Source organism: Vipera berus (assembly GCF_964194415.1).
Source record: "Vipera berus genome assembly, chromosome: 3".
Lineage (NCBI taxonomy): Eukaryota > Metazoa > Chordata > Lepidosauria > Squamata > Viperidae > Vipera > Vipera berus.
In genome coordinates, this window is record NC_138204.1 from 94,107,633 (window position 1) to 94,129,323 (window position 21,691).

The 21,691-nt window shown below is 36.4% G+C and overlaps 1 protein-coding gene across 1 annotated transcript in view; it reads left to right on the forward strand.

Moving 5' to 3' along the window:
• Positions 1 to 11,566, forward strand: part of KIF14 (kinesin family member 14) — a 50,978-nt gene extending 39,412 nt beyond the window's left edge. Inside the window, exons 22-29 of the mRNA XM_081323686.1 lie at positions 1,149 to 1,234; positions 1,490 to 1,711; positions 1,828 to 2,012; positions 2,188 to 2,346; positions 3,836 to 3,952; positions 5,461 to 5,535; positions 6,759 to 6,897; positions 9,875 to 11,566. Coding sequence (XP_081179812.1) covers positions 1,149 to 1,234; positions 1,490 to 1,711; positions 1,828 to 2,012; positions 2,188 to 2,346; positions 3,836 to 3,952; positions 5,461 to 5,535; positions 6,759 to 6,897; positions 9,875 to 10,251 — 1,360 coding nt within the window. The 3' untranslated portion in view covers positions 10,252 to 11,566. The remainder of the gene's footprint in view (positions 1 to 1,148; positions 1,235 to 1,489; positions 1,712 to 1,827; positions 2,013 to 2,187; positions 2,347 to 3,835; positions 3,953 to 5,460; positions 5,536 to 6,758; positions 6,898 to 9,874) is intronic.
• The last annotated feature ends 10,125 nt before the right edge of the window (positions 11,567 to 21,691 follow it).

Below are 21,691 nucleotides of genomic sequence, written 5' to 3' on the forward strand. Positions count from 1 at the left end.
TTTCTAATTATTATAGAAAGGATAAGCCCATCCAGTGCAAGGCTAGAGATTCCCGAAAATCTGGGTCTTTACACCATAGCCTTAGCTTGCAGAAACAGTTTCTTACTTCCTACTGCCACTACCTATTTTATTAGGGGTGCCAGCCCCTAACCCTAGAATGTGTGTGAGACAACTCTCACAACAATGCTGTCTTTCTGGCAATCAAAATATCAAAAGGTTGAAAATGGAAGAAATTTTAAGAATACTACCTCCTGACCAAGTTATAAGTAGAAGGAGAAGCATGTGACTAGAGGTTTCAACCTTTCTTTCCCTACATGGGAGGGAAATCTCATTAACAATAAACAAAATCAAACTTTATTCTGTAAAGAAATGAAACAAAAAGGTCAAATTATAAACTTTAAATATTAAAAATGCAGACAGTCCATCTTTTAAGATTACAGTCATGGAGCTCTTCAGATTATGAGAAGAATAAAAGCTTGACTTAAAATTCATCAAAGAATATGTTATCCTGCCAGATGTTGCTGGCCTATTCCGGTTGAAGATTCTGCCAGAATCTAAAAAAAAATGTTGAGGGAAGTTTCAAATTTATTAATATAGATCAGAAAAAATCTACTTAAAAAAATCTTAATACCCAGTCTGAAGAATAGAAAGACTGGGTTCAAAAACCAAGCTTGTGCAGAGAAATTGAATTTAAAACAGGAGATAACACATTGTACTCATAAACACAGGAAAAAAACACATGCTAAATGTTCAAATCAATTTCTTGCGAAATAACCTCACCTAAATATCTGTTTCTCAGCTTCAGTTTTCCTGAACTTATTTACTTAGTTCTCTTACTTAGATTCCAGTTTTGGGAAAGACAGTAAATCTCACTCTTCCAACCTCAGTTCCCAGTTTTTTCCTGTGTCCTCTTCTCCATCTTTGCTTTTGTTTAAAAGGAATCCTAATTTTCCTATCTCTAGCACGGAGGCAGGCCTTAAAGACACTACCTTTGTATGAGGCTCGAAGCCGACCTCCTTAGGAATGAAAGTAGACTGGCATGAAGTCGATACCCTCGGAATGCAGACTGTGAAATAATGTTGGCATTTTTAGAAGTGTTACTGGAAACTAAATATGATCTTTTTTACTTGGTTCTTGCACAATTTTAGGAGAAGTAGAAGTCTGAGAAAGAGCAAGAGAATCTCTGGCTGTTTGTCTGAGATAAAGGTGAAACTGCACAATTCATATGCAACAGGTATGTGTGTTGTAATGCTCTGCCCTTCAAAAAGTGTTTTTAATCACTGTTTTTATTTTATTGGCCTTCTATTAAAGTCCTTGAAGTTTTATAAAAGTTTTTTAAAAGTATATTTTACGTTTTCTTTGATATATTTTCCCCTCTTTCAAGGGATTTTTTAAAAAAACAATTATTTGTTTTGCAGAGGGAAAACTTGATTAAAAGTAAAGAAAATCGTACTTGCTGTCATGATGCTCAAGTTTTCTTTTATCCTAGGCGCAACTGATACATTGGCCAAACTGATGTCAGATTCTCCCGAATCATTTATACCAGGCATTTGTAAGGAACTGCTAAGTTCAGCTTTGGATATGCTGGGACAGGTTCAGGAAGAACAAGAAAGCATGGCACAAATTCTTTTAAAAACTTTGATTAAAATATATATTCAAGTCAAAGCTATGACAAAAGCTTATGAACAAGCTGAAGAAAATCCAGAGAACTGTAAGCTCTATTTATTAAACACAAATCGGATTGGATTAATTAAAACATAAGGGGCTATTAAGTTTTTCCCAAATCTCAATTTGCATTCTAATTGAGGATTTTATCTCTGTGTTTAGTTTTCACTGTTGATCAAGCTGCTCAGTCCTGCAGCATAGCAATTACATCAGCTTTCCAACAATTTGTTGTTCTGACTAATCAGTGGCTGAAGAATTTCCAAAAAAATAATGAATTTGTAAAAATTTCCGATGAACTAAGGGAAGACGTAAAACATTTGGGAGGATATCTGCAATTGCTCTTCCAGGTAAGGGATCTTGCAGGTGGCCCTTATAAATATCAGTACTGGAAGTACTGTTTAAATGAATTTAAACACTTCATCAATTTAAATTTAGTTTATGCTATTTTAACCTTGTAAATTGGGATGAATGAGGAAAATGCAAACTGCAAACATTTCCTCATGCTATAGGTTTATCTTCCAGGGTGGCTGTGCAGACTTGTCGTCAGTAGTAGCAGAGGCAGAGAAGAAAATAATGCAAATATTGAAACACCTTGCTAAATACATAGGGCATTTGGCAGCAGTGACTGGCTCAGATCTAAGTTTTGCAGATGGAAACAGAGGGGATGAAAGCAATGTAAAGGTAAGGTAAGGGTGTGTGTATTTATGTGTACAGTATGTGTGTGTGCCCAAGGGACACAGTGGCTCAGTGGGTTAGGACGCTGAGCTTGTCGATCAGAAGGTTGGCAGTTTGGCAGGTCAAATCCCGAGTGCCGCGTAGCAGAGTGAGCGCCTGTTACTCGTCCCAGCTTCTGCCAACCTAGCAGTTCGAAAGCATGTAAAAATGCAGGTAGAATAATAGGGACCACTATGGTGGGAAGGTAACAGTGTTCCGTGTGCCTTTGGCGTCTAGTTATGCCGGCCACATGACCATGGAGACGTCCTTGGACAAGCGCTGGCTCTTCGGCTTTGAAACGGAGATGAGCACCAGCCCCTAGAGTTGGAAATGACTAGCACGCATGTGCGGGGGAACCTTTACTTTTACCTATGTGTGTGTGCATGTGTATACAGGTAGTAACAGTTTGAAGTGCAACGGATCTCCCCAGGGCTACTTATGATCCTGATTCTGTAGCCACCCCTCCTCCCCCCATCACATTTTGGGCACTCAGAAACTAGCCTGCATTTATAGTCATTTGCAGTCTCCCACAATCACATTGCCATGATTTACAACATTTTTTTGCTGGAAATCAGCATATACTTTGGTTTTCCAGCAAAAACTGCTCATTGTGAAAAATGGATTTGTTAATAACTGCTTTGTTTGCTTAATGAGCACAAAAATAAGTTTGTAAAATTGGGCATGGTGATCCACCCAGCACTATCTGGGTAGTTTATGCCAGCATATTGCCCCTAACAATCTGAGTCCTCATTTTACCAACCTTGGAAGAATGGAAGGCTGAGTCAACCTTGAGCCTCATCAGGACCGAACTCCAGGCTATGGGCAGAGTTTGCCTGCAATATTGTATTCTAACCACTGTGCGACCGGGACTCTTTATGACTGGTATAACTTACAACCATAATTCCAGACTCATTTACAGTTGTAAGTTGAGTACCTGTAGTGCCAAGATACCTGCAGATTTTCCATCTTCAGCCAGAATTGACTTGCCCTATGCGCATATCACAGGAAAACTATCGTAGGTCTTTTGCTTCCATTAAGTCTGGGCTGGGACTCGGAGTTGAATCCAACAGGTGGAATTCTTGTGTTCTGGAAGCTGGTTAAGACAGAACTTCTTTGGTTTAAAGGGATATGATGTACAGCTAGATTGTTGTATGTTGTTTTAGAAAGGATGTTGGTTTTGGTTTTCCCCCCCTTATAACCACTTATTATTTACCTCAGAAGTTTTATTTATTTTTCCATTTATGTTTCATGATGTTGGATTATGTTGCTTACCTTTTTGATTGTGGCATAGAAATGTAACAAATAATTTTTTAAAAGATGGTTCTCTCAAATAGCCATGATGTTTGAATGTATGCGTATTGAATTATTAACCATGCTAAGCATTCATTGCCATTAGAAAACTATAATTGAGTTTTTACTTGTATTTTTATTTTGTCTTTCTTTGTGTTGGAAACAGTTCATACCAGATATCTGTGATGGAATAGACTTGGGACTGAGATGCCTTTTAGATTATATACAAAAAACATGCAGGACAATGCAGAAGGAATTCTCAAAATGGTACCCACAGAATGAGGTAATGTGGAAATAAAATTATTATTTTTTCAACATCTTGGGCAAAGTGTTTTTTTAAGTCTTCACAAATTTAAATTTGACAAGCTTCACCTTGATTTTATTGAGAATTTCTAGAATATGTTAGCGGCTCTCGTATACACAACTGTACCTTCATAAGTAATTCTTTATAGGAATTTCTTTTGCCTTACTATGCCATCTGTTACACCATGCAAAAACATATAGATTAAGGTAAATTTTAAATGATACATAGTTGTAGTTATGATAAATTTAAGTTCCAGAAAAACTGTTTTAATCACTATCCTACTACTTTGTGTTTTTATGAATTATTGAATTTAAAGCCATAGCCTTTTCATACATGCTAAGTTGTGTATGATCCTTTTCTCAGGATGAATTGCAGCTGTAAATGGCTTTTTTTCTCCTTATTCACTTAATATGAATAGAATAGAATAGAATAGAATAATAACTTTATTGTCACTTGAATGTACATTAATCAGCATACATTAAAATGAAATTTCGTTCCATTCAGCTCTCAAAGGGTCACCACCTCCAATACACATAAATATGACAAAAATAAATAAAGAATTATGCAAGTTTGTAAAGCCACCCTGAGTCTTCGGAGAAGGGCGGGATATAAATGGAATTAAAATAAATAAATAAATATACCCACATATATTATAATGACATAGAAAAACAACATAGTCTAGTTTAGATGATACATGTACATGGCACGAAAAACCTGCGAGTACCAGATGGATGGCATAGGGAACAAAGCTGTTACAGAATCGGGTAGTCCTGCTAGAAATATTTTGAAGCCTCCTCCCAGAGTGGAGCAACAGAAACAGATTGTAAAGTGGGTGTGTGGGGGTCTCTAACAATGATTTCAGCTCTAAGCACATAGTGCTTACAAGCAGCATCCTAAATATCAGGAAGCGAACTTCCTATGATCTTCTCGGCTGTTCTTACCACTTTTTGTATGGACTTTATCTGAGGCACTGCTGCCGTCAAACCAGACAGTGACACAGTTTGTTAAAATGCTCTCAATCGTGCCTCTATAAAAAGTAGCCAGGACAGAAGGAGAAAGATGCGCTCTCCTCATCCGATGCAGGAAATGTAGACGTTGGTTTGCACGCTTCACAAAGGATGACGTGTGGAGAGACCAATCTGTGAGTGATGTTTGAGTGCACAGTCTGTAGTGTATGTAGCCTCCCCTTATGAAGTGTTCATATATCGTGACTTGCCTAACAAAGGGTTACAGATTGATTTATTTAATTTATGTATTAATTGTACCCTCCTCTTTTGCAGTTCCTCTAGGAAGTTTTCAATTTCTGGGGCTGGGCGGTACAGGCTTGCAAAATTATTTGGAAGAACTGCTTTGAACCTTGCACAAGCCCAATACCTCTCTGATATGTGTTAGAGCAGCTGAAAACCAATGCAGCTGTTTTAAAACTCACATTAAAGAAGGGCTGCTTTAATTGCTCAAATACTAACTCCTTAATATTTTCTTTTCAGGTTCAGAATCAAATGAAGAATAAAGCGATTGAATTGGCTAAACACCTTGAAGAGATCATGTCTGAGTGTAAAAAAGTAAGTAAGAACTATAGGTAGTCCTCAACTTACAACTATTCATTAGTGACCATTCAAAGTTACAACAGCACTGAAAAAAGTGACATAACCATTTTTCACACTTACCTACAATGGTTGCAGCATCCCCATGGTCATGTGATCAAAATTTGAACAGTTAACAACTGACTCATAGTTATGACGGCTGCAGTGTCCCAGGGTCATATGATCCCTTTTTGCAACCTTCTGACAAGCAAAGTCAATGGGGAAGCTAGATTCGTTTAACCGTGTTACTAACTTAATGACTGCAGTGATTCATTTAACAACCATGGCATCAAAGGTTGTAAAATGAGGGAAAATTCACTTAACAAATATTTCACTTAGCAACAAAAATTTTTAGGCTCAGTTGGGGTTGTAAATCGAGGACTACCTGTTTTACATTTTTCATCACAATTTGAAATGAAATTTTCTTAATCACTATACTGTTGGAATATAACTTTTCACAATATTTTTGACATGTGCATAATGACATATTCATTTTCCAGCATTATTTTTGTTTTTGCCTTATAGCTTTTAAGTGTAAATGAAATGGCCACAGAAGCTTTATTTAGTGCATTACACCAGAGGTCCCCAAACCTTTGGACACCAGGGACCGGTTCTGTGGAGAAAGGTTTTTCCACGGACTGGAGAGTGTGGTTTTGTGTGCTGCCTGCATCCCACAGGTGGGGCTTTGCTTGTTTGTGTGGCCTGGTTGTTGGCATGCCGCAGCTCGGTACCAGTCCACAGACCGGGGGTTGGGGATCCCTGCATTACACTACTCTCTTACACTATTCTCTTCACAACTGATTTTCCTTGTTACCTTCTGGGAGGAGGCTCCGTGGTATCCAAAGCAGAACACCCAGATTCGGCCACAGTTTTGTTCCATACAGTGTTAACCTTGTGAACATTCAAGCTTCCTCCTTCCGCTATGTATTCAAGATGGACAGTGATTAATATTTATATATTATTTATAAGTAAGGGTGTAGGTCTATCCATGTGTTGTTTATAGTATGTTTAAATGTGTGTTATGTATGTGTACACTTTGAGAGCAAGCCACTAAATTTCATTTTTAATGTGTGGCAATGTGCCCACAGTAAGAAATAACAATAGTTATCTATCTTACTGATATTTACCAGTTTAAGTAGTTTTTCAAATACTAACTTATTTTTCAAAAGTGTTTTTTGAATTTTTTTTATTTGTATTAACAGAATGAAATAGTAAGTCTATTAAAAGAAGAAAAATCTGTTGACCAAGAATTAAAGAAGGCACATGATAAAGCTACTGAATTCTTGGAATTACAACATTGCTTAGATCAAGTCCACCAGATGATTATTCATTTATTAGAAGGTATTTACTTTTATTATCTCGCAAAATCATTTTGAAAATATGGCCACAAAGTTGTAAGAACCGATGCAGGGATTCTTTATTTTGTTGTGATGGAAATTGACTATTATAATCATTATAGTTGGTAGCATAGTCAGCCAGATGTTTAGATTGGATTTGGCATTTTAATCCATCTATTGTATCCTTCCTAAGGACCAGGGATAAGCATACAGTATATTGTTTAATGGTGTTAAAGATATCATTGCAGGATATAAGCTGTTCCAAGTAAAACTGCCTTTTGTAACTGACTGATGGTGATTTTGTCAATGTCAATTGGTGATTAAGTATTGCTCCAGATATTTTGGGATTGTATCAAGGTGCCAATTACTATTGGTATAGTCTTTGCTTTCTTTTGCCACAGTCATTCTACTTCTATGTGCAGATTTTTGTATTTTGTGATTTCTCCATTATTATTATTATTATGGTTGGTTACACAGTTAGCCAGATGTTTAGACTGGATTTGACATTTTGATCCACTGCATCTTATGAAAAATATGATTTGTTGCTGGATGTGCAAATTACTGATACAAAGCAAAACCAAATATACAAAAGCAATTTTGATTGATCTCCTCTTCTATTTAAAGGCAGTCTTTGGGTTAAGAATGAGTTCCGTTCCCGAACTCTGTTTTTAACTTGAATTTGTATTTAAATTGGAACCTATGTTTACAAATGGTCTGCCTATTACTAAAAAACATGAAGGGTATTCTCCTTACTTGAGTTGACAAGAGGCAAAAGCCACCCAATGCTTTCAGGAACCATGGAAGCTGCATATTTTAAATATACAGCCTCTTCTCAGTATTCCTGAAGGCATTCTGGAGCTTCAGCATTTCATCAGCTGGAAGAAGGACACCGTTATTAGTAATAGGTAGCCCATTCACATCTAGGGCTTGTCCTTAAGTTGGACATTCTTAACCTAGGAACTACCTATATATGGTAGCTAGTCCTATTGTCAAGTAGGAGTGAACCTCCAAATGTTCCCATACTAAAGGGCCCAGCACCACATAGGTCAGGGGTAGGCAACCTTGGCTCTTTTATGACTCGTGGACTTCAACTCCCACAATTCCTGAGCCAGCTGGCTCAGGAATTCTGGGAGTTGAGGTCCATGAGTCATAAAAGAGCCAAGGTTGCCTACCCCTGACATAGGTGATAGTTATGTATGCTAAAGCTGCTGGGAATTGTAGATTAACAACATCTGCAGCTTCCTCACCATTATTCTCAGTGGCCACATAAGAGTGTACACACATGGCTTGTGCATTATGTGTGCCTAACGTTAACCTCTATTAAAACTTTAGGGAGCATTCTGTGGCCTAGCTTGGTTGGTCAACTATTGTTCTATTTATATACATTTCATTTGAAGAGCATTGCAAGAAACCTATGCAGTCTTGCTTTCCCATTATATCTGTATGCATTGTTTTCTCCCCTCACTCCTTTTAAATTTCCCCACTTTTGAAGCTCAGGGACACAGCTTTTAAACCATGTGCTGTTAGATTATTTATTGGTTAGTTGAATTCACTTAGAGGTTCACAAAGCAAAATATTTTCTGATGAAGCTTAGGTTTTAAAAACTCCTAGATGCATACAAGCAAAATGGAGGGCTCTAAGAGAGAAATTAAACACATGGATAGTTAATGGCACCCCACTGAAGATTCCAAAATTAGAAAGTCAGCTTAGGAAAAGGGGCAAATTCCCTGTCTCACCTACATCACAGAATCGTTAAGAAAAAGAAGGGCAAAATAAAAATGTAAATTCTAATTGTAGCAGCATATAAAATGAAAGTTTACTTGACTCGATTCAGCCATTGGTTGGTTGGTTGGTTGGTAAGTAGGTAGATGGAGCATGGTGGCTCACAAGCGTTAGGACGCAGGGCTGACAATCAGCAAACTCGCGTTCGAGGCCCGTTGCTGCTGAGGAGCAAAATGAGCTCCCATCACACTCTCCAGCCACTGCCAACCCAGCAGCTTAAAAGTGAGTGACCGCATGTAGATGAATGGGTACCGCTTTGGTTGGCAACTTAAGGGGGACATGAAAGGACCCTCCCCCAACTGGGTGTCCCGCAGGCAATGGCAAATCCTTTAACTACGGAAGAACATGGGAATGGGGGAAAACAGAGAGTATGCTTGAAAGGTATGCTTCATTGGTCTTATAGCAAAAGAAATATGAGATAAGAAAACAGATGATGATTAAACATTTTTACTGCTTTGTGTCACTCTGGCTTTGATTCCAGTCAAGACAGTATGTCATGAGCCAGTAAACTGAAATGAATTTGTGAATTTGTCCCTTTGTCAGGAAGAGCTAATTTGGGTTGGACCTCATCTTTTTTTCCCTTACTGTTGTCTCATAGTATTATCTCAACTAATATTTCCAAATTAGGTGTGTTTTCACATTTCGGAATCTCATGTATCAAATAATTTTGGATAGCTGTAACTTGTTCCCAATTCTATGACCACCATGTATTTATCATTATGATCAATTTGCAAGGAATATATTTCCACAATTACTGTAGTCTATTTCTATCTGATTTGCTCTTTTATTCTTGAGTTAGTTTGCTGATATATATACAAGCAGTTCCTATTAATTTCCCTTCCAGAAATGTAGCTGCTTCATAAAAACCCTTCTTAAAAAGTGAACTTTACCAAAATAGATGCCTGTTGAACAGCTTCTACATATTATTATTTATTGGAAGGTGTTTTTTTTTAAAAAAATAACTTTATGGTTGATGTTTGAGGGAGCCCTAAGTTGATTTCCAAATACTGGAACAATTACAGCCCTGAAAAATAGTCATTTCTATAGTTAATAATTGTGCCTTTTATACATTTTTTCCTTAAAAAATCTAAATCTAAAGAATATAAATTATTTTTGTCTCTTTTCAGATAACGCATAAGTTACTTAACTCCTTAATTTTCAATTGTTTTAGACTTGATTTACTCTGTTATTTTCGGCAGGTGCCTATGGAAACAAAAGTCCATTCAGATTTCTTATTAAAAAGATCTGCGCTCTAACTGGGAATTTCACAGCTCTCTGTCCATCACCTATTTTGCCTGGTAGCTCAAAAGATTGTCCTCTTCATGAAATCCCACAAGTGGTGAACCAGGATGAGTTTAACTGTGTAGCACAATCACTCATTATAAGTTTTGAACTTGAAGAGAGACAAAATTCATTCCACCTTCAGGATGGTTGCATGCCTAATGCTCAGTCTCAAGGAAAACATCTTGTAAGAGGTGAACCTGCAAACTCTGCAAAGCGAAAAACAGTTCCAAAAAAGGAGTATAAACTTAGGTCTACCCTTGAAAACCTAGGGGAAACTTCACATTGGGTATAAATGGCACATTTACCTTGGATTGTACAGTATGTGAATCGATTGTGGATAAATTATTGCTTTAGATTTGGGATCGTTCAGAAGGCTATATTTACATACTGTAAAGTTCCTATATCCTGATATAATGGTGTCACAAATGAATATCTCAGGAGAACTGAAATTCAATTCACAATTGGCTCATATGCTTGCCACTACTTTTCTGGGATGTGGAAAAGCAAATGCATGTGTTTCTCTATATACTGCATGTAAAATATTGTACGAACCGATGGCTTTGTGTAGATTTAATTTAATTCTGTCACTAAAGAAATAGAGGAAAATGCCATGAAAAATGGTCCTTGGTCCACAAATATAAAACCTGGTCTTGCTTTCATTGCAGATGAAATTTAGATAGAAAAAATTACTGTTCAAAATTCAATTCATTCTGCAGGAACACAGTAAATTTATTTTAAATCTCTGAGCTCATATCAAAGAAGACGTATTACTTAATTCAGCACTGGTCTTATATTTATGAATGTCTAATGAGGTAGAGTTATTTTATTTACTGCTTATAACTAGGCCAACTATATTCAAGGGTTTTTCCCTTTCTCTGGAAAATGAGGGCATTGTTACTTAGATTAATGTTGTGCCATTCGGTATTAATAAGAGAAGAATATGTTCTCTGTTTGCAGTAAGACTTTCCTTGACAGCATATTGAGCCTAGTATACAGCAAATGGATTTGTGAGCAAGTGTGCAATGCACATATGTTTTACCATTTAGTAGTAATGTCTTAACCCCAATAGAAAGGTAGACTGGAGGTTGCCTTAACCTTTAGCCATGGTTTTTAATGGTTTATTGAAAATTGCTTTAAAAAGGAAGGTGGAAAGATTATACATAGCAATATGGATCCCAGGTGATACATGGGGTAAATATGATGGGACAATACAGTGATTTAAATACCTCCACATACATTTTTGTCATCTCAGGGACTAGTATTTTTTTTTAAAGGAGGGAGATAAGTTTCTGAATAGTCCTTCCCTCAGTTGTTCTTTTTATAGTGCATATACAGTTTGAAAGCAAAAACGTTGGCTTTCATAGTGGGGAAAGATTGATTGAAGTTTGACTGTGTAATTGTATTCATAATCATGTCCTGCCTATGTTTTCCACAAACATTTGCACATATACTATATGTATGTAAAATGTCTCTTGCATTAAAGTTAAATTATAAAAATTTTGCATATAGTCAGAATTTATAGGAGTAATAAAATGTGTTTTCTTTATAACGTAACTGTCTTTGTATATATTTAAAATGCTGTGCAAAACTCATATTAAACTATTATATTGAAATATGTGCCTTGCTTTTTATTCATACACCTATATTTTAAAATTTTTCCTTCATATTTTTCCTTCACATGGATTGATTTTATTTGCAACATTAACTGAATGTAATGCAGACTGGTATTATGCTTCTGGCTGGGATTTATACTGGTGGTAGCCCTCGGTTTACGACCATAATTGATCCCAAAATTTCTGTTGCTAAACAAGACAGTTGTTAAGTGAGTTTTATCCCATTTCACAACCTTTCTTGCCACAGTTGTTAAAATGAATCACTGGAGTTAAGTTAGCATGGTTGTTAAGTGAATCTGGCTTTCCCCATTGACTGCTTGTCAGAAGACTGCAAAAGGTGATCACGTGACCCTGGGACACTGCAACTGTCAAAAATATGAATTAGTTGCCAAGCGTTCTGAATTTTGATCCCTTGACCAAGGGTATGCTGCAATGATTGTAAATTTGAAAAACTGGTCATAAGTCACTTTTTTAGGGCCAGTCACTAAATGAATGGTTGTAAGTCAAGGATTACCTTTACTGTGCAGTGCAGAACCGGAATTGTGAATCTTTTGTTTCGTGAGTCAGCATTTCTTGAGCTACGTTTTCAGGAAACTCAGGCAGTGATCCACCAGAAGAATGTAGAAAAGTCTCTGTGGACTACAGGGTATGTAGCCTAGGGAACTCCACTCCTGATAATTAAAATGGAAGACTTACTGAGGCTTCTAGCAGCAGAACATGGCAGCATGTGTGGAATAGTGTCCTTGTTCAATTTCTCCAGAAACCACTCACATTCTATTAGCCTTAGCAGCAGGATTTGTCATTTTTGTGCCTTCAAGTCGATCTTGAGAATATTGACAACAGATTTCATTACAAGCCCTTGTCTACTGGCTGTTGGTGGGGCTTGGCTGCTGTGGCCAATCAGTGTTGAGAGGCATGGCTGATGCTGCCAGGTCTTGCCAGTGAACTGTAATGAAGAGGAGCTCTCTTTCCAGCTTATTTCCTTGGAGGAATAGAAAGGCAAATTGGACAATTGATTGTGTTTTAGTTGATACAAGGATGTTAACTTCTGTTTAGAACAGATTTCTTCGGGTTAACACTACTCTTGTGGAGTGAGTTGACTGCTCAAATGATCCCTTTTTGGTATCCATACATGTAACCCTTCCCGTTGAGTTGGTTAAGCTGTGTTTCATTTTGAAAGGATTTAAATTTTTGTTAGCTTATTTGCTTTAAAATTAAACACAAGATTTATTGGCAGAAGACAAGTAGACCTCAGCATAAGACTTGAAAAATATACATTCACAATAATATTGAGATAGAAATACATAAACTTGAAGCTGGTTAATGTTGAATCAGTGTATGCATATTTCAATTGGAAGTGTATGCACACATTTCTCTCTGACGTTATAATCTGCCCTCTGAAAAAAGGGATTGTTTTCTGAACTTTATTCCCTTCCTTATATGGATTTATGTATGTTATCATTTAGAGCACCGCAGTGGCCTAGAGGTGCAGATACTCAGCTCTCAAATGAGGTTGAGAGTTCAATCCTCAGCAGAGATAGATCTTTCTCTACCAAGGTGCAAAAAGAAAATACCTGCTGTGAACTCTGTTTAGGTGTCAGGAAGGGCATCTGGCTAGTAAACGCTCAGCTTTATTGGGGTGGAGTCAGTCATCCTGACTCCTAATTCCACCCTGATAAAAAGGATTACAGGATTGTAAAAAAAAGTATGTTATCATTTGATCAGTTTATATTTCAAATGCACCCAACCTAAGGTAACATCCTTGCCTTTCTGCCTGCATCTGAGCCAATTTCCATGCCAATACTGGCATAGTTTGCTAAAAAAATATTTCCAAACTATCATTCTTATTCCCTCTGTGAATAAGCTGTATGTGAATATTCAACACTACACTGAAATGTGAACTAATTTACAATTAGTACCTTTTCCATACAGTATGTAACAAGCTGAAAGAATTCCTAAGAAACAGGAGGAAGACCTACAACCAGGTTACCTCAGATAAATGATATCTAATTCCAAAGCAGGAGTGGAGTGTAAGAAAGTCACTTGACAATCCCTTTATTCTCTTGAGAATAAAGGCGGGGACGTGAGGGCACATTTAGCCTTGCAAGATTCTAATACTATAACTATAATAAAGGCAGGCTTAGAATCCATAACTTTGTTTTTTTTTGTGTGTGTATGATCTACCCTGAAGGGCTGACCCAGAGATTATGAAGGTCCTACTGTGTTCAAAATCCTCCAGTTTTGCACTGGTATTCCTGGGCTTCAGTGTTTTGGCCTGTGGAGAGCCACGGAGATAAACTTGGAGAAATTAGGCATACAGGGTTATCAAAAGGTACACAAATGTTAGGAAGAAGCTCATTCTGACTCTACCCTAACTCCCTGGATAAAAGATGGAGAGAGGAAAATACAGTCAGGCTTTGAAAATTCTGTTTACTGTGGCCTAAATCAATAAAACAGTTCCAGTCAGACTTCTGGAACTGGTTACTTGATCTGGCCTACCCTGAAGGGCTGGTGCTATCAGTTGAAAATATATTAGATGTATCTTAGGAGATAAAGTGAGTGTCACATTTCCATTTGTCTATGGAAACAACAGTCTTGACTCCTGGCAACTGCCTGGACTAGTCTCTGGAGTTTTCTTGGCAATATTTTCATTTGCCATGATGTTCTTCCTAGGGGGTGAGAGAAAGTGATAGGCCTAAGGTCACCTAGTTGACTTTGTGCCCAAGACAGAACTAGAACTCATGGTTTCCCAGTTTCTAGCACAATGCCTTAACTACTATACCAAACTGGTTCTATGAAGACTTCATTACTGTAATGAATTTGGGCTAGTTTAATCGAAATGTCTATCTCTTCATTAGTGTTGATTCCATCACTTTTAAATGGGTCAACATTAATTCCATATAGTTAGCTATATGTGTTTTATTGGCTAGTAACCCAAAACTCTTGGGTTTAAAATTGTTCTGTAGGAAGTGCTCAAATATTATCTCCAGTTTAAGTTGGTTTAGAACTCTTAATGCAATAGCACTGTTGAATTGAAAGTGTAAAATAGAGAATTTGTATAAATTACATCATCTATAAATGCCAATACCTTTTTTATTTTTAAAAGAAAGCAACCCACATTTAAGAATTAGGGCATGTTTTTATGCCCTCAAATATTAAATATTGTATAATGTTCTGCTTCAGCTCTGTTTTTAGAGTAATAATGCCACCCAATGGTAAAAGAAAGAATTACATCTATTTTTCCATTCTATCTAGGTCTGCTCTGTTTGCAGGAATTTGATCAAATTTGATCACAAATTGTCTATACTCTGTAATGTAATTGTCAATACTCACTTGGAAGATGCTAATAAGACCCACAAAAACAGTTGTAAGTAATTGTTCAAACTGCATGTAAACTGGAAAGAACGGAGGTCTCTAATTATGCCTGATCAATGGTTTCATATTCTTAAAAATGTTAAAATGATTTGAGGTTAATGTTGATTAATTAAGTATGTATTTTTAGTATATTGGACTCCCCAAAATATATTTGAAAGGATGGACATCAAATTTTCTTTGTTAGGGATGTAGATAATATAAGGGTTCATTGACCCATGATCATCTGGTAACTTTCTGGAATAGTATTTTAATCTTTAATCATGGAAATCTTCAAATGTTAAACATGTTAAGGTGATGTTGAACTAGATACCACAACTTCGTAATATACTTAGATCCTGGAGGTTGGATAAAATAATTTTATTGAAAAACTGGGAAAGTTATGTTATTCCTGATGTTAAGGACTGTGGGCTTTTGGAAGGGCAACCTAATTATTATGAAAAAGTGATATTTTCTATCAGTCAAAGGATAAAGCAGTAAATACTACTGTAGAAAAGATTTTATGATATGTGTGATATTGTGTTATATATGGTATTAGTAAACCAGTAATTAATGTTAAGTTTAATATATAAATTAGGGTTTTTTTCTCCTCTTTTTTTAAAAAAACTTTGGTTTTCTTTTTTTTAGTTTTTATTATTTTTTTAAAATTAAATTTATACATGGTCGTTGAAAAGGGTTTTTTGGTATTTATGGGTGTTTTGTCAATTTTGCTGACAAATTTTGAAAACTAGAAGTACATTTTTGTTTAAAAAATAAACCTTGCCATATGTACACTTTCTTTGTGGAAAGTTAGGCATAAGGTTTCAGCTCCGTAAAATCCCTGATTTAAATATTATTTAAATATAAAACAGTATTTTAAACTGCCTAGACATTTTTTATTGAAAAGTAAGCCCTTCTCAGCCCATCATTTACACAATTGAATATTAAATAAGAGGTTTCTATCAGAGCTCATGGTAAGCATCAGAAGTAGCTTTTTCTTCCTACTATCCCCTTTCCAGATGTCTTAACATAATGTCTTGCTTCTCTGTTTCTAGAGTAAAATACGAAGAGAGTTTTTCAGTTCCACCCTTCAAATTGAGAATCTGACCGTTGATACACTTAACTATTGCTTTTCATTTCTTAGTTATAATGGTTAGGGAATGGCTTTGCATTTATAACAATGGAAAACGATTAGATTAGGATCTTGATTCTAAAATTCAAAGTTCTGTATTTCAATTTGATTCAGGTTCAGCTAGATCCCCTGTTTTTACGTTCACTTTTATATGAAATATAACCATTTGTTTAGTGATGGTTCGAAGTTACAACAGCACTGAAAGTGACTTATGACCGTTTTTCATACTTAACGACTGTTGCATCATCCCCATGGTCACATGACCAAAATTCAAATGCTTGGCAACTGGTTCATATTTATGACAGTTGCAGTGTCCTTGGCTCATGTGATCACCTTTTGTGACCTTCTGACATGCAAAGTCAATGGGGAAGCCAGATTCACTTAACAACTGTCGCAAGGAAAGATGTAAACTCTACTTATTTATCATACTTAGCAATAGAAATTTTGTGCTCAATTGTAGTCATAAATTGAGGATTACCTGTACAAAGTAGCCAATTTTTAGAAGCCAGATTCTTGATAACAGAAAATTATGAAAGCTAGCCCTTTATGATATAATATTATTACAGCTATAAGCTTAAAAGCGGGTGGCTAGTTATATTTCTCTCCTCTCTCTCTCTCTCTCTCTCTCTCTCTCTCTCTCTCTCTCACACACACACACACACACACACACACACACACACACACACACAAATACACACACACACACACACACACACACACTATGAGCCATGTATTGTACATGGACACTGAAATGCAGCTGGTATTCTTTAAAAAATTAGGTTTGCAGCCACAAAAGTTCAATCCTGGAAAAAATTACTGGCAAATGCAAGGATAGTGATGTCATATATTTGTTTTAATGCTTAAACATTCAAGGGGAAAAGCATTCATCTGCTTTTATTTCAAGTCATTTTGAACTAAAATCCATTTCCTTTTTGGCAAGCATAGAATGTGCATTTTAAAAGTTTAAAAACTGGTATTTCTAATTAAGCTAGAAGCACTTGAATGATGTTTCTTCAACAAGAATTATATGGCATTGCCTGCAGCTTACAGCCCCACCCAATAACTTCAGTATCTTTTACTGAAGCCAAAAAGGGGCTTAAATCCAGCATTGATAGACAACAAATATTGCAATTTTAAAGGCATAGACGGAAGCTTTTAATGTAGGAAATGTCCTAGATACTTTAAATATCTGGTGATAAATTAAGCTGTCAGGCATGATTATATGATGTGGAACAAGAGCAAATTTGTCCATTGGTAAAACTGCTCGGCTGCAGGCATTCAAACTCTGCATTTTTTTAAAAAAGAAATCTACTGAACAAGATCACAGATCAAGGAATTTTATTTTAGGAGACAGCAATGGAGCTGAAACATTAAATGAAATATATTGCTAGTTTAATTTGGCATAAAAATACCATCAATTCAAAAAGTATACTGCAGATAATAGTGAAGTGATCTGCTTAATTCTGAATGTATCTTTGCTCTCCATCATTTAGAGACTGACTTTACAAATATAAAACATAGTAAGATGAGAGCTTTAATTTTCCTAATAGATTACAGTATAAAGTAACACACAGGCAGTGTCTTTATTAGGTAAAAAGAAAGTTTATAAAGATTTTTCTCTAAGGTTATAAACTGGCCTCTCTTTTATGGTTTCTATTTTCGTTTTTATGTATCACAAATTAGTACATGTTTAAATTAGTCCAGCTTTGCTTTCCATCTAAAAATCTTCCACTTTCCAAAGGTAAGGATAAAACTTTTATTGTACTAGTTGATTTTTATGCTTCCCAAAATGAGGGAACGACAATTTTTTGCTTTTCCCTACCCCAAAAGTCTTTGGAATAATCTGTGGTAATTTTGATTTGGTTCTAGACACGTTTTTGTATTTCCTGACTATTCCAATGTGAATGAAAAGTGCTATTGTCATATCTTGAACATTTTCCACCATCCCACCTTTCCTTCCTGATACTTCATTTTAAAACAATATTTATATAACACTTTTATTATTTTTACAAATAACTCACGGTAGCAAACATACTTAGTACTTCTTCCTCCTATTTTCCCTGCAACAACCCTGTGAGATGGGTTGGGTTGAGACAGAGTGACTAAGAAGAAGTTACTCAACTGGCTTTCATGCCTAAGGTAAGATTTGAACTCACTATCCCCTGGTTTTTAGCTGGTACCTTAACCACTAGGCCAAATTAGCTCTCTTTAACTACTTTATCTATCTTCAGTTTATCTGGATAAAATTCATTGGTTCAGTGTAGATTTTTGGATTCCTTTTCTTATGGTTCATTTATCTGTTAAAGCTGCTAGAGCAAAACAAAACTGAAGTAGATGCTATATCTTGATTAGGAGACAAAATTATTAACAAAAGAAAGGTACAATATAACCAATATGCGGAGATATTTTGATGGTAAGTTTTAAAAACACGTTTGGCTTTATTTCAGTACCATGAAGATTCATTTTTATTCCACTAGATGGAAGCATTTCATAATATACTGCTACAATTTTCGTTCCTTTTTTTCAAGGAGGGCTTCTATTTCTCTCATAAAAGTAAGCTATGCTCTGGAAAAATCACCTCTTTCCGCCTCCACCTCTTTCCCAAATCGAAAAAGTTTATTTTTTAAACGCTCACATCCTAACCTATTCCATAAGAAAGTAAGTAAAAACCTGACAAATTCTATAGTTAGGGAATAGCTATTTTTGCTATTCTGTTATTAATGTCTGTAAGCATACAGACAATATATTCTTAGCAGCCAGATCACGTTATTTGTTCAAATAGCAGCAGCTTAATATTACTTATTTTGATTGGCAGTCACTTTTTGTAGGGCTCTAGCAGACTTTTTCAATTCATCTACTCCTTAAATTTAAAACAAAAGAAAAGAAAATTGGATATGCTAAAAAAATCTGGATTCAAAATATATGATCAGTCACTGAAGTGTGATCCACCCTCCATTTAATCTCCTTAATGGAATTGAGATCCCATGATAGGCTATGACTGGTTCTGGTAAATGTACTTTCAACATGTTCGTGGGGTTGGAGTATAGAAAGCACAATCTGTCTCTCTCTCCCGCTCCCTCCCTCTCTCTCTTTCCCTCCCTCCCTCCCTCCCTCCCTCCCTCCCTCCCTCCCCCCCCCTCTCTCTCTCTCTCTCTCACACACACACACACACACACACACACACACACACACACACACACTTGGGTCATTGTTGACTCCTGTCAATTGCCTGGATGAATCCCTGTAGTTTTCTTGGCAAGGTTTTCCAGAAGTGATTTATCATTGTCTTCTTCCTAAAGCTGAGAGACAGTGACCCATCCAAGGTCACTCATATGTCTCCTAGCCTAAGGCAGAACTAGAATTCACAGTCTCCCAGTTTTTAGTATGGTGCATTTAACTACTGCACCAAACTGGTTCTTTATTTCATCAATAATAGGGACAAAAAATTTTCTCTCTCTCTCTCTGTTGTCTCTTTCTTTGCTTTTATAAGAAAGGAAGTAAAACACTAATTGCTGCCCTGTAATTTTTGCATGTTATAAATTTATAAATACTGTACTAATTTGTTTTGTGCCTTAGTTACCCACAGTCCTGGTTCTATAATAAATATGCTTAATAAATATTTTTGTTTATGAATTTCTATAGAACCTGTTGACAAATAATTATGATTTATTTATCTGTCATCAGCTATGTAATATATTCAGTAGGTAACTCAGAGATTAAATGGTTTCCACTGAGGGGTCCTGCAATTTATGTAGAATAAAACTTATGCTATATAGCAGACATGTCAAACACAAGGCCCGGGGGCCAGATCTGGCCCGTGAAGTGGTTTCATGTGACCCACGAAGCCATCCTGGAAACAGTGAGGGAACGGCCCCCACTGCCTTGGCCCTGGCCCAGAGACCCTCCTTCTGCCAGAGACCCTCAGATCTGTCCCACTCCTGCCCAGGCCCCCATAGGCACCCTTGATGTGAATGATGTAGAGCTGGCCATGCCCACCCAGTAGGCCATACGCACTTTAGCCACACCCACCCAGTAGACCACGGCCACCCAGGCCACACCCACCCACCCCCCTGAGGGCAACTGCAATGCTGATGCGGCCCTCAATGAAATTGAGTTTGACACGCCTGCTATATAGGGACACTTTAAACAGTACCTTTTAATCTGAAGTATACTGTATATGTCCCGGTGGATCAAAAAAGGCTACCTCTCTAACATATATGGAATACAGTCTTATAAATATTTACATATACTACTGTATCAAATTATTCTTTATAATACATCCTAGGGTTCTACTTTGTTTATTTATTTACTATTTATTGTAAAAATCTATGTGGTTGCTAGGAGCCAAAAATTACTTGATGGCACTTATTCAATCAATCAATCAATCAATCAATATCTACTTTTATTAAGATGAACTGAAATGACACAAAGCATAGGCCCAAAAACAAGCAGGTAAACTCTTTTAGTGATGGAACACTTCCACCAATAACGTCATCTCTTTAATTAAAGCAATTTCACCCGTCATTATTACCTAAACCAGTATACTGAAATCCTAAAATAGTTGATGATAATTACAGGATTGACCATGTTTTCAAATGTTTAAAGAGGAAGGGAATATCTAAGTTGTCTGAGGTAGCACCAGTCTCAAATGCAAAAATATTTTTAGTTTTAATAATAACCGAATATTATTCGGTTATTGCCTCACTCTGCCTCCCGGTTCATTTGCTCATTACTGTCTCTCTTCTGCTATTCCTCTTCCAGCATGTTTTCTCACAAGCTGCCTTCCCAGTGCAAATTATAAAAAAACAGTGCTATGGGCACAGCTATTCTGGAAAAGTGCCTTGCAAAATTGCTGACACATTATCATTTCACCTTCCTATATCAGGGGAGCATTTAGAATGCAAGAAAAGTGGCTTGAAAAATGTTTGATGAGTTAAATGATTTTATTACATTTAATAAAATATAGCTTCCCTTGCATAGTTTTCTGGAAGAGCAGCTTCTCTGGTTTTGTTTTGTTTTTGGAAACCATCAGAGAAATGGACACAAATACTTATACAGAAAACAAGGTTAGAGAACATTAGAAATGTATTTTATTTTCATTTTGGGAAATGGGGGTGAGGAGCTTTTTGTTATTCTGTGATAGCTCAGAGGACAGGACCCTGACTGGATTATATTCTTCGGTCTCTGGTGTCGGTAACCTGGAAGGGAAGACGGTGAGAACTGACTTGCTTGTGGTGTGCATAAAATCCTTTTTGGAAGGTTTGCAAGAGAAATGGTCAGATGTAAAATTCAATTTTAAAAAATGAAATAGAGACAATTCAACGGGTGGATGTTAATTCAAATGGAAATTCTAGTTCTTTCTTCTTGGATGATATGCCTGCTAAAATTACAGCATGTGGGGGAATACATTTTACTAAGATGCTATCTTTGAGAATGTATATGATGAAGATTACAAACAGAACATCACATTTTGTTGCTGTTTCTTCCATCTTATTGAACAGTTGTTGTTTTTATATCAATCCAGCTCACAGCTTAAAATGTACCATAAGGGTGAACCATCTCCTAAGGGAAAAGTTTGATTTTTATTCTTTGAATAATAAGTTCTATGCCAAGGAGAGCTGGATTTCAACAATATC